Genomic DNA, 14,476 nt, shown 5'->3' on the forward strand with positions numbered 1-14,476 from the left:
TCCAGCCAGGAAACTGAGTGTGCAAGAAACGGTAATAACAAGAAATAAGCAAAGTGTTTGTATACAAATGGTGGGAACACAGGTAAGAAAAGGGAACTTTACCTACTAGTGCAAGATGTGTATACAGACATTCTAGGGGTAATAAAAACATAGCAGAAACAATATCTGGAGTCACTGAATAATATAGGTTCTTCAGAAGGGAGGGAAATAGAGGTGGTAGCATTACATGAAACATTAGGATTATTTGTGATGAAATGACTTATGTCAATAAACCAGATTCTGTTTGGATCAAGCACTTCAAGAGTGAAAAAAGTATTTTTGCAGAATTAATGCTTGCAGAAAATCCCCAGGGTGTCAGATTTAACTCTGCAACACTATTGTAGAGAGGAATGTAAGAATCTGTCATTAAAGGATGCTGAAGCTCACAAATTTCTTCACCAGTTACCAAACCAGCAGAAGATAATGATAGTTTAGAACTGATTTTTACTTTGAATTATGTAGATACAAAATGTAACCTTTAACGAAGCATTCAGGCATTGAGTCCATTAACATTACATGACAAAATAAGTAATGGTCAGCAAACTTTAATAAGCAAAACAAGCTAGTTAAAGAAGGGAAATATTCTGGGGCTTCATGGATATTTCTGTGAAGAAGACATCAAATTTCATCAAGTGTAACATACTGTGTTGTGTCTGACAACAGGGGACTAAGTTCAGCCATCCAGGAAGTCCCCTCCAGACCTATGTTCCTAAATTTGTCAGTTAAATGCAAGAGCCTTAAGTAAAGCAGAGGTAATTGCAAGACAGTTTGACAAATTTGGTTGCTGTCAGTATTCTCTAACATTCTTTGACTCAATGCTGAATTTGGGTGCTGGCTGCTGGACAGCAGAATCTGTTCTTGTGATGGTGTAGATGTTTGAGATGTAGGACAGGATATTTATTGTCTACTCTACTGGGTATCTATCAAACCTGCCACTTCACCTGGAAAGTCTCATTTAGATACCTTTTCCGTAGACCAACCCTCATGGTTTCCCTCATCCCTGAACAGTCTCAAGTAAGATAGGGTTAGTAGGACATGCGTAGAGTTTGTACAGGCTGGTGAGGAAGATGAAATTGGGGAGAGCACTCCACAGTGAGGACGTTGAAGTACAGAGATGTTCAGCCTGGAGAAGAGAAGGCTCAGGGGGATCTCATCAATGTCTATAAATACCTGAAGGGACGAAGCCAAGCTCTATCTAGTAGTGCCCAGTGACAGGACCAGAGGCAATGGACACAAACTGAAACACAGGAGGTTCCCTCTGAACATCAGGAAACACTTTTTCACTGTGAGGGTGGCTGAGCACTGGCACAGGTCGCCCAGAGCAGTGGTGGAGTCTCCATGCTTGGAGAAATTCAAAAGCTGGACATGGGCCTGGGCAACCTGCCATAGGTGGCCCTGCTTGAGCAGGGGAGGTGGACCAGATAACCTTCAGAGATCCCTGCCAAACTCAAGCATTCTGTGGTTCTGTAAGCAAGCTCCAGTCATTTTAGTAGGTTTAATTCTAAAAGCCAAGCAAAGTTTGATGCTTAATATAAATGTTCTGCATAACTTCAAAGATACCCACTCACTGTGAAACTGTGATTTCTGGAGGCAGACTATGGCTTGCTCGGAAAATCAGGCAGGAATTATAAAGGGGTTCGCTATTATGCTTGTCCATATGCACCCATTATTATTAGAAGCAGCAGAAGAGAACAGACAGAAAAGATGCTACAGAAATGTTTCAGGAAGTTTTCCTAAATTAGAGAGGTTTTGAACTTTGCATTAGCATGGCACTGGCTCTGTAATGCTCTTAACTTATCTCTCTCTTCCTACCAAATGCTGGGTACTTCTCTCTGTGTCAGCAGTGAGGAACTCTCAGCCTGGAAAATGAGTTAGATTTGGAGAAACTCCTACAGTCCAGAGATTTATTTGAAGGATTTCTGAAATTAACCCCTTTTATTCCTCCTTCATGTCTCATGATCTGAAACTGTTTCTTCCCAGTTTAACACCACCGTAGCTATTTTTTTGAGTTGAAATTAGTACCTCATGCCTTTTTCCCCATCCCTCAACCTTCAGCCGTATGTTCTCCATATGACAGTACAGCATTATGGGTCCCAAACGGTTCAGCTGTGAGTGAGTTACAACTTCAGTGTCCCTAGACATTCTATTCATGTTATACCTCAGAAACCACAAAGACCTTTAAAAATGTTGCTTCAAAAAATGCTGAAGAATTTTCTGCTGTCTTGTGAGAGATAATGCAGGGCCATATATTCTTACCCAAGACCTTCTAATGCTGTTTTGCCTGTTTAGTGACTAGGGAAAGGGTCTACTTGGCCTGCGTGTTTCCTGACTGCACTCCTTGTGCGCAAGCTAATTCCTTTTCAGTGGAGACTTATGTAATGTCAACAAGTTTATCTGATTTTCTGATTTATGAAAAACATATTGATTTAAGTTTTATATCATAGCTAATCCTGTACAAATGCATAAAGTGAAGGGGTGAAAACAGACAATGATTTACTTGCCCAACACAATAAGTGCATTGTTCCTTTTGCACCCTGCTTAAGTATTGCAAGAGAGGATGAACAGATTGGTCTCCTCCCACCACATATCTGCATTGCCAGCACTCAGGGAAATAAAGACTGCATGGATTAAAAAGTTGCAAGGGTACTATTAAGGCACAAGCTACTGAAACAGGAACATGCATTGAAGAGGTCTCAGTTGAACAGTATCAGTCCTATTATGAGCAATGTCAACCTCACTGCTAATGCGGAAGCTGGGCATGAGAATGCAGGTAAGATCTTTCTATACCAGGGCATGAGCAAATCACAATGAATTGCAGCCATTGCCATGACAATTTAGAACAGTACATTCTTTTTCTCTTTTAAATCTTGAGTTTTGAAAACTGTTTTACTCTCAGCTGCTTGAGACAGAAGCATTGGAGTTCTTTCAGCACTGACTATGAAGTGACCTTACTGCTTTTGCTTGTAGTTTGAAATCTATTTATGATGCACTTTTAAGGCAGTATTTCCAGCTCCTAAGGTTTCTGTGAATAATATTTGCAAACATTTAAACAAACTCTCTTAGCATTTTTTCCCTAGACATCATCTGAAGAAAGCTTTCTCTGAATCACAATTTGTCCATATGCAGTTAATTACTGTCAGGCTGTTAACGGGCTGATCGTGTGGGAATTGACCATTTCGTTTTCACATAGAAACAGCCTTTGCCTTTTGTTGTCACAGAGAAACAGCCCTTGCACTGGCATCTTGATGATGCTCTTTCTTCCTCAGTTTGCTTGATTAGATCTTTTGATTGAAGTACTTGAAAGACATCATTTCATAAATACACTTGAAGCAATTCCACACAAACCACCTCATCCTCCCTAAATCATTCTCATTTTATTGCTGAATTTTCAAATACCATTAAAAAACATTACGTTATGATAGGCCAATTGTTGAACTGTATACCTTGTAGACGCCTCACAGTGCTGTCTGTATAAATGATTTCTTGTTCCTAATTAATGGTAGGATAATATGATCTTCACTTAGAAAAATACTTTAACTTGTGGAGTTCTTTAACTAAACATCCTTCTCCTTTGTTATAAAGATGCAAACTGTTTTATTAAAGTGGAAACTGACTGTGGCTCATCAAACTATTCTGAATATCGTTTATACTGATTACTCATTTTAATTTTAACATGCACCTTAACAGTACCATAAAAAAATTATTTATGGCTATAAATATATAGATCCATTCTAACAACAAGAACGAACTTGAACTTATTTCTGAACTTTTTAGTAACAGAAGTTGGTTGGTTCATGAGCAATATGGAGACCCATAAATAGCCTGTTGACTCAAAGTATTCTGCTTTCATATATGCTCTGACTGGTAGCTCTGTACTATATGTGAGACAAGAGTTGGAGGTAAAGGTAGTATCTTTATTTGACCAGCTTGTTTAGCTGGAAATATTAAGCTGATTTTTAGACATTTGCCTAGATTTTCTAATAAAAAACTATTATACCTACCTAAAAAATTTGTCCTGTCATTGTCCTTGAACCATCATGGCTACAACAAAATGCCACTAAACATCTCTGTGATATGCAAGATACAGTTTAGTTCATGCCTAGAATAGGAAATGACTGTAGTAGTCCTGGATGTCTGATGGCAAGACATTTAATAGGAAACTGTCAATATCATAACCAATGGAAAAAAGATTTCCTTATGCACATGCATGCACAGTCTTGCATCCCTATTCATTGATTTTTTAGTCCAGGAGTGCTTACTATTTCCTTTCTTTTTCCTTCTACCTCTTCACCAAACAACGGTATTTCCTGATAATGAACCCTCCAAATAAACTTCTGTTGTATCTTATAAAAAAGTAATCTGTGGACTACACTGAAAAGAGCTGAAAAAATAGGGAAGAAAGGTTAAGAAAAGGTGTATGTCTGGACCCAGCTTAATTGTCCAGCTGTGAGCTTCCACAGAAAAGAAATAGTACTGTCACTGTCTATTTGTATTATATTTGCTGGCAGACAAACTTTTCTTTTTCGTCTCTATTATTTGAGTTAGTATGGTGATCTAATTTATTTTATTTTTTAGTAGAGTTCTATCTCCTAAAAAAAAATTTTGCACTACATGCACAGTAACTGAAGTTGTCTCATGTTGTCACTGTTTTTTCTTCTCTTTCTAGGTGATGTCATTGTCTATATTAATGAAGTTTGTGTCCTTGGACATACCCACGCAGATGTAGTCAAACTCTTCCAGTCTGTTCCTATTGGTCAGAGTGTCAACTTGGTGCTATGTCGTGGATACCCTTTGCCCTTTGATCCTGAAGATCCTGCCAACAGCATGGTGCCACCCCTTGCAGTAATGGAGAGGCCTCCGGTAGTGGTAAATGGAAGACATAACTATGAAACTTATTTGGAATACATTTCTAGGACTTCTCAGTCTGTTCCAGACGTAACAGATCGACCACCACACTCCTTGCACTCCATTCCAGCAGATAGTCAGCTTGATAGCACATTCCCACCACCTGCCCATGATGATAATGTATCAATGGCTTCTTCTGGGGCCACCCAAGCTGAACTCATGACCTTAACCATTGTGAAAGGGGCCCAGGGCTTTGGCTTCACTATAGCAGACAGTCCTACAGGACAGAGGGTGAAGCAAATTCTAGACATTCAGGGATGTCCTGGTTTGTGTGAAGGTGACCTCATTGTTGAGATCAACCAGCAGAATGTACAGAACCTGAGCCATGCAGAAGTAGTGGATATACTTAAAGAATGTCCTGTTGGAAGTGAAACTTCTTTGATTATCCATAGAGGAGGTAAGTTTGGAAAGTCTGTACAATTACGAAAATGTGTGTAAAAGGTTCTAAACCATAAGACATACATATATTCACTACATCCTTGTGTGCTAGATTGGAAATTAATTTCCATGTTGTGGGAGGTAACACCATTGGTTCTGGAAAAGTGTGTCTTGAATTAAGTATCCTAGGCAAAATCTAACAGTTTGTCCTACATTCTTTTTTGTGTTTTGAGTGTCAATGGTCCCACCTCTGTATAAGGGTCAAACTAGAGCAGTTCCAGACCTTTCACCCCATAATAGTTTGTATGGTGTCTGCAGCAAACTCTCATAGTCCCAAAGCAGTGCTGCAAGTTTTAGATATAATTGTATATATTGACTCATTAAAGTAGATCAAAATCAGAGCAATCTATTAGCCCTTTACAAGGTTACTGGTTTTGATAAGCCATTTTGCCTCCTTTTCCTTCATTGTAAAAGTATTGTACAACAGTTGTTTTGCTTTTCTCTTGACAACAAAGATCCATAGTGTATTTTTCTCTGTTTTAAAAAAATAGCTTCTAGCAACTTAGATTTGCTGACCAGCCTGACACAGTAAGCTTGAATATACACCGCTGGAAGGGGAGAGCCAAGACTTATCTGTAAGGAAGCAATAACAACAGAAGAGTCTTAATACCTTGACAGTGATAAGTAATTTCATAGCTTTTAATATTTTAGCCAAACAAATTTTCTTCAATGGTTTGAGATGAGCATCCATCACAATTTATTATTACCTGAAGTGAATAATGATTGAATTTCTTTAATTAAAGATCTTTGTTCCTCTAAAGGCATTCACATGTCACTGAATGTACGTTACTCTGTGCTTCAAAAGAAAAAAAAAAAGAATTCTATACAAAAATACTAATTACTTTCCTTCTGAAAAGTAGAGGTTGGGAAGTGAAGCTTTAGTGTTTGCGCATGCCAAGTGTTTGTCATTAGAAAACTTACTAATCCTTAGAACAAGGAATATAGTAACATTTTATGAAATTACAGAAATAATAAACATAAGGTAATTTAAATATCTGTAGATTCACATAGTCAAGAAAGTATTTTTCATATCTATATTTAAAAGAACTGTTTATAAGAGACAGAATCTGACATTTCTTTGGAATGAAACCAAATTAAGAGTGATAAGTAAAGGCCGATTGGTGTCACTATGGTATATGAACTTGGAGAAAGTTAATTGTTGCAGAGGTCCTATATTAGTTGGTATTAAATCTGGCTTTATTTAACACCCATTAAGAATCTGGAACAGTGGAGTAAGCAACATTTTTTTCTGAAGATGCTGACAAATTAGGGAGAATTGCATAGCAAAAGAAGAGTATAAAGGGGATTAGAAGGGCTAGTGTAACCCCAAAAGATGGGATTTTATTTTGAAAAATGTAAGCTAATCCCCCTCTAGAGGAAAACAATTCAGAACACCAATCTTCAGAGAGAAGTGGAGTGTGAAATCCAGTGTGCTGAACAAGCCTGAGTAATAATAGACAGCAAAATAGATATTTCAGCAATCAGTGCAGGACAGTAGCAAAAAAAACCCTGAAACAGCAACATACTCAAGCCCATGAGGATAATTCCTTTCTTTCAAGAGAATTTCTTCTTAGAGCATCAATTCATGATCAAAACCAGTTGATCAACATGATAGTTTAACAAGTTCTGGTATATTAACTGAGCCATGGTTATTTTCTACACATCGCTGTGGCAGATAGGAGATACTGCACTGAGCTCAACCCTCAATAAAAGCAGTATAAATGTAGACCATCTTATCTTTTGTCAGGCCAAACACTGAGGTACAGATAGTTACCCTCGCTCAGCTGACACAAAATACTAGATCCAAATGCAGTAACATGTTCCTGAGTCTTAACCCTCTGTTGCTGGGGCAGGGGGTGGTTGGTTGCTTTAGGGAATGCAGAGGAGAGAAAGAAAGCATGTTTTGTTCATGGTAAGACAATGACTAAGACTAAAGCAACTGTTTGGAAGTACTACAGAGTGATTAAACTTAATGGAATAATACAGAACCAATGAAAGTTTACTACCAGAAATTTCTGTATGTCAGAAATAAGGAATATACCTTAATGCAAAGTTGCTTGACTCTAAAGAAAAGGCTCATTTGAGTGATTCAAAAGAAGTGAAAAAATAGAGAGTATGAGACAAACCTACTCTACCTGAGATGGCTAAATCATAGCTTAACAGAAATATGAGAACTGTTTTAAGGTGACAACCTGGGGTTTTTTTTCATAAATTCATAGGAAAAGGGAATCCATGTGACCAAATATACATCTATAATGTAGGTAATTATATCTATGCTAGTCATCATGTCTCCTTTTATAGTCCCTGGGCAGAAATAGGCCTTTCTAAGGTGCAATTCATGTCATTCCAATGTAGATGTTTCAAACAAGTCAGGTGTACCCTAAAAGTATATATTCTGCTTGAATAACTACAAAGCGAATCGAGGATGTCTGGTTCAGATATACGTGTCTACCCCACATGTTATGAATAAGAAACAGATGATAAGATCTGGTCATGTGAGATAATCTGAATACAAAACAAAATTTTAGTACTTAGAGAAACCTGCTATGATTCTAAAATATTTAGCCTGTGACAACAGTGAAGCAAGGCATACTTTCTCCTTACTTGTGGATCCAATTTTTATTTTATTATATCCAATGTATAATGACACTTGAATAATACCATCCTTTTCCATCATTATCCTATGCATCCTGTCTTTAGCGTCTCATTTTTAAGATTAAGACCGAAGTACTATTCCTGCCTGTGGAAGAGGAAGGCTGTGTTTTGCATAAGGTTGTGTGTTGCCTTGTAATGTATTCTGTCTCTGATATGAATATGGCCTGACTGCATAGTTCACTGTGGCAAATCCATTTTTGTAAGTAAGAAGTGACTTAATTTCTCTCTCTCATCCAGCAATCTTATCTACCTTGCAGACAAGAAATGGATTGGCATTGGCTGAGATATATTCTCACTATAGGAAAAAAGCATCTTATGCAGGAAAAAATGCTCTCTCGTATGCATATAGTATGCATGCTACAGCATTTAAAAAGCCGTTGTCCCTCAAGCTTAGGATGTCAACAGCCAGAGTATGCAGGGGAGGGAAAGGTCTGCGTGTTTCAAAAAGGTGGAGGGAATAGCAGTACTCAATTTTAAAAAGGACAGTAAAGAAAACTGAACCAACACCAGACAGAGACTTGTCATGGGTTACAATCCAGCTGGAAGAAGTCCCACTGAATTTGTAGCATACTCATTTTAAAATTTCTAAAGCAGAAGTAGTAACTTACCTGCTAGTTTAACAAAACAAACAAAAAAAAATCATGGAAATAATACCATTGTATATCTAAGAAAATAATAAGCAGCACTTGCTTAGATGACAACTATGATACTCTATCACTAGAGATCTTAAAATCTGCTTTCTGTTTATTAGTCAGGTTCTTTGCTAAACACAGACGCGCTGCTTAGTTCGGTTTCTTTGCCTCTGTTTTTGCTGACCAGCCATATAGTTTCCATTGATTACTATAAGCTGACAGAATTGCTGATACTGAAAAAAAAATGAAATTAAAGGGAAAGATGGTGGAAAAGTGTTGCTTAAAAAAAAAAAGGATTCAGCCTTCACACTTCATCCTCATCTTCTGCAGCAGTTTGCATTGAGTATAGGCTGCTGAAATAGTGTGGAGGAACTCCCAAAAATCAGTCTTTCTGAATTTGGATAAAGTAGAAATTCTGCATTAGTCCAGAACTACTGAAAAACAGCACTTAGTGGTTGAAGCAGTATGTACCAAAATTATGTAGAGCAAAATATTCACTAATTAGGACATCAAAAATTGGTTTTGTCATGTTCTACCAAATAAGCTATCCAGGTACCTGACATACGCCATCTCTTTTCGAAAGTATCTTTGAAATATATGAACCTATAGACAGTAGCCCAGCCCCAGAAGTGTTCCTGTCTAAAAAAGAACTGACACATTGAAATGTAGATCCATCAAGACTATGTCTTAAATACTGTTGTTAAGGAAATCTGAAGTCAATCCAGGACTGATTCATGAAGATATGGCAACTCCTAAACAAGTGCTGTGAGTAAAACATTAAAACTAAATGCAAAAAGTGGGAGCCTGACAAAGTTCCTGCATCGGATGGCTATTTTATAATGGTGGAATCCAAACAGGCTCTGAGAAACTGAGGCTGTGAGTATGAGACAGAGAGAACTGATGCACTGTCCATACTGGTTAATTGTTAGCCCACTCCTGGCATGGGACTGGAATAAGCCAGCAGCCAGTTTCACCCTAAAGCGATATGGGAGACAGTGTGGGCCACACACAATGCAGAAACAGTCAAGATGAGGAGGGAGAATTTAACTATGTAGATGTAAACTGAGAATGAAAGGATGGCTGAGTATCTTTCTCAGATTTTGTGTAAACCCCAGTAGAAGTTTATAACTGCTGAAGGCTGCTAACAGATACCAGTACACCACACGAATCATTTCCAAAACAGCCAAAAATTTCACAAAAAACATCTCTGCATATTCTAGTGAATAAGCCTAGCCCCTCAAAATGAGCAAGAATGGCTCATTCCTTCAGTGGAAGGAATACTACACACTCTGTGCGCTTTGCATGGACTGATCTCAGATTTATCTCTCTACCACAGAGATGAAAATTTTCTTTGTCCAGGCTTGCTATAAGATGTCTTTCAATTCCTCTGGTCAGGAAAGCTCATACTCTTTTTTCTCCAAGTTGTGCTTTCCCTTGGGAAAGCTGCTCAAGATAAAGCTGCAGGCAGCACCATCACCCTGCTAACAGTAGTCTGGCCCAGGCAGTTCTGATCTCCCGGTTCCACAACCTCAGCCCACCACTGAGGTCTCTAGAGCTTTGATTCTCCTTCTGCAGTTCTTCATTCAAAATATTAAGAGAGTACCTGGTGCAAACTGGAGACCCTGTATCTTCTGGCTTGCTCATCCCCGATTCAGGACTTTCTAGTCAACAGTCCTGAGGGTTTGAAGAAATTAAATTGTTAGGAGGATGGTGTAGGTTTTTGATTTGGGACTTATGGAAGTTTTCTATCATCCTACTGTCTCTACTCTTGTACATCCCTGAGTCATTGGTGATTTTTTCCCTTCCAATCGCTTCCTGAATGAACCCAGTCTTGGTTTAATTGCTTCTTATGGGTACTCTGAATTAATAGCAGTGTGTTTGTGCATACTTTGTTCCTGAAGGTGTGCTTCTTTCTGTTGTTTCTGACAAGAGATATTGGGAGATACAAGGTCTGACAGCTCTCCTGCTTCCTGCTATACTTTCTCCTCTCCAGACAGTTACTCCAACTGTACATTTGCTCCTGATCCCTTTTCTCCCATTTCTTGAGAGTATTCTAATGTTCAGAGGAACTTCAATCCCTTTGGCAACATGTGCATTTTTAGCCCTGCTGTATTCTTAAATGGCACGTATATCTTGTGTTTGTGAGTTTAAGGGACATTTGATCCCACAAAGGGAATGTAAATCATGTGAACTGTTGATACCTAGAGGTCAATGACATAAACTCCTTCTGTCCAACATGCTGCTAAAACATTCTCTTTCAATTTTCTCTTTCAAATTAATACACTGTTTTGCCTTGCCATCCCTCTATGAAGTGCTCTCTTGTTCCTGGGTCTGTCTGCTTTAAAACCAATAGAAAACAAAGGTTCGTAGCTGACCTTTTTCTTTTCCATCTCAAAATTATGAGCTTTTATATGACATCATAAATTCAACAGTTTCCTCAGCATGAGTTGTCTGTAAATGTATTCTTCTCATGCTGGCTTTTGAGCTGTTTCAATTTTTTGCTCATTTTTGTTGCTGTTCTTAGCTAGTAATGCCAGAAATACTTAATGATCAAAAATACCGTGAGTCATGCTACGTTGTCTACTTCACTGACTTTGCTGTTAGATGTCATGTTGCCCTTTTGCCCACCACCAGCCTTGGCCACTTGTCCCTTCCTACCTTCCCTACGTAGAAATCAGTATTTTGTACAAGATAGTTTCATAACAGCCTTGTGAGAGGGCCAGTTGTCTTTCCTATGTTAATTCTGGAAATAAAATCTCTGAGAGATTTTTAGAAACTACTGTTACCATGCAAGAAATACTGCTGTTATATTACCATAACTCCTGGAAGGACTGCTTTCCAGATTCATTTTTACAAGGCATGTCTCATCTTACAGAGTATCATATTTTTAGCTGTGAGATACGTACTCTTCTAGTAACCTTCAAATTATTTACATCCTTTTTGTCCTACACATTGAGACTGTTTTATACTTTGGATTAACTTGAAATATTTTTTAAACACCTTGTTGTACTCATCTGGTATAAAATCTATTTTAATAAATATTTTACATGTTATAGCAGGTAAACTAAAAAATAAGTTACATATATAGCTTAGTTTATGAAGGGATTCAATCTAAATCTTGTTAGTAAGAGAAATGGTAACTTCTCAGTAGCACAGGGAATGACAAATTTGAGCAGAGGGAGTCATGGCAGGAGACCAGTTATCCTAAAATTCACACTAATAAGACTTTCATATCTTTTCTTGTATAGCTCTGAGTAGCAGTGAAACAGTGTGCAATTGCTTCGATATTTCTGAATAAAAGAAAAAGAAACCATAGACCTCCTTAATGAATATGGATTCTTGAAAAAATAGACATCAATAATAGTTAGTAGCTATTACACTGTATTAATGGAAGTACTATTAATTGCATTGCATTTCAAAGTGGTAGTGTTATGGGTTTGCTGCTTCTTTCTTATTAATGTTTGTGCACTGTGCGGTACATTTGTGGATAATTTTGCAAAGCATTAGATAAATCTTTCTTACATATATTGCATAGAAGGTTTTTAATGACTATCAGCAAGCATTTTGTTTCAAAAGTACTTTTATTATTGGTGAAACTGTTTTGTAATGTAGGCTTATATGGTCTGTATTAAATTTGAACAGTGCTTCTATTAAAATTTATGGGGGCACTTCTCCTAGGGATGTGTGTGCCTAACTCTTGTTGACTTTAAGAGGAGTTAGTTTGCACACTGGAGAAATAGGTCCCTTTAGAAGACCTTTTAGCAAAAGGAAATACGAGTAGTAGACATAGATTCTTATCATTGCATGTTACAAAGAGGTAACTACCATTGCTCCTATGGCTATTTTGCCATTAAATTCTTATGCCCGAGATGAGGCTACATACAGTAAGCAGTCAGACGTTATCATTATTAGGTCTACAGAGAGACTTGCCATGCACCTAAGTTTTGTGCGGAGCTGCAGGAACTCTGCCTTCAGGACAGGCAACTACTTGTCTCTGTTGAGGAGCGCAGGGCACGTTTGTGTCTGGTAGCTGCAGCCCATGTCCCTGCTAGAACCCAAGAGCTCTCTTGGCAGCACTGCAGACTGATTTCAGTCTTACTGATATTAGTGAATGAAATAATACGAATGGAAGGAACAGGTTTTTTGTGAAAACAGAATTTTTGGCTAGCCTACACCGGAATCTGGCCAGGCCAGAGAAGTTTCTCCTGTGTTCTTGCAAGCAGTATTATCAGAACACTAACCAGGTTACCTTGGACTGTGTATCTCAGTGAAAAATGGCATCTTTTGAAGCCAAATACCTCCCAAGCATGGTACATGGGAGAACCTACTGCAATACTGGGGCATGAAGAAACTCAGTTTTTTCCTAATTGCCCATAGTCTAGGCTCTGAGTGAATCTAGCCTTCCTCAGAGGAGATCTGGGAGATCTCAGCCTAAGGAGGGAGAACTGCAGAGCTGGACTCTAAAAAAGTACCATAGAACCTGTGCTTGTGTACCGAGGCATGTCTAAAGTTTAGTCTAAATGTGTTGAACAATGTTTCTGTTGTTTCAGTATAATGTAATGTCCTATTAAAAACATCTGTTGGGTTTCCAAATCTGTTGTCAAAGTACCTTCTGTAGACATTGTGACGTGGTGATTTGTAATATAGTGCAATATTTTATAGTAATAAAGTAAGCTCATACACTATGAAACAAGTGAGTACATTATCTATTGTGCTACAGACACGAGACACAGCACTGCGGAGATGGGAAACTGTGATTTTCAGGCACTTCCTAAACCACCTACAAGAGCCACAAAACTCTCTTGGCTCCTACAGTTTGCCTATCCAGTAAAAATGCAGAAACTAAATTAGTCCTCTAGATGAGGTATTTATCCCTGTACAATTCTTTAAGTAATTTTCTTTTACATTCTTAAAAAAGGAAGGAAGGCTTTAACAATGGCTACACTTGCCGTCTATGAGTAATGCTCAACTTTTTAATTTTTTTATAAACCAAGAGCATACATTTATTAAATACAACATTGCCCTTCTCAGGAAGACTTTGGGTGACTCATAATTCAAACACAATCAAAACCAACACCAGGTTACATACACCTTTGCTGTGTCACCTTCAGATTACAGTACAAAAAAGGACATGGAAGCCAAAGCTGTCAGGCACAAACTCCGAAAGTTGACTCCCATGTGTGTCAAAACAGATTTCTAAAAGAAATAAATTGCTTTCCAAAGCCAGATTTGTCATAACTTGGAACAGTATTTCAGTGTATAAGAAACATACTGTGCAGTTTTCCTGTTTGGTAAACGAGAAAAATCTTGACTTTTATTTATTTTGTACCTTTTATTACCAAGAGCTAAAAGACAAGCTTTCTGTGCACATATTCCTAGGGTCACTGTATTTTTAGTGTATATTTCAGTTAGGTGCAAATTATATTTAATGGACTTTTTAGAATATTTTTTTCTCTAATGTAAGCATTTTTTATTGCATTTCATGTGTTCTAGATAGAGAACTTCTAAAGATCCTGTGATAATTAGAAAAAGATGAATGAATTAGAAAAATGCATGAATAAAAGCACAGACTCCAAACCTTTGAATGAGAAAATATTTTAATGATCTTTAAATTAATTTTATCAATTAATTTCCATTTCCACAATGAGTTGTTTTTTCCCTAGCAGAAAGTTTGCTAATATGTTAAAAGGATAAATGATGATGATAGCAATAATAATAATAATAATAATAATAATAGAGTTTTTCTTGAAGAATAAAAAAATTCATTAAGTAATACTTCAGGGATAAGTTAGCATCATAGAAAAGGT

The 14,476-nt window shown here is 37.6% G+C and overlaps 1 protein-coding gene across 17 annotated transcripts in view; it reads left to right on the top strand.

Moving 5' to 3' along the window:
* The window catches only part of MAGI2 (membrane associated guanylate kinase, WW and PDZ domain containing 2), a 765,356-nt gene that overhangs the window by 638,055 nt on the left and 112,825 nt on the right, over positions 1-14,476 (top strand). For 16 of the 17 annotated variants that reach the window (XM_030013670.1, XM_030013669.1, XM_030013660.2 and 13 more), the window contains one exon: positions 4,706-5,341. The exons of the other annotated variant lie outside the window; for it this stretch is intronic. In XM_030013670.1, coding sequence (XP_029869530.1) covers positions 4,706-5,341 — 636 coding nt within the window. The remainder of the gene's footprint in view (positions 1-4,705; positions 5,342-14,476) is intronic. 17 annotated transcript variants of the gene reach the window in all.

Source organism: Aquila chrysaetos, chromosome 5 (assembly GCF_900496995.4).
Source record: "Aquila chrysaetos chrysaetos chromosome 5, bAquChr1.4, whole genome shotgun sequence".
In the NCBI taxonomy this organism is placed as follows: domain Eukaryota; kingdom Metazoa; phylum Chordata; class Aves; order Accipitriformes; family Accipitridae; genus Aquila; species Aquila chrysaetos.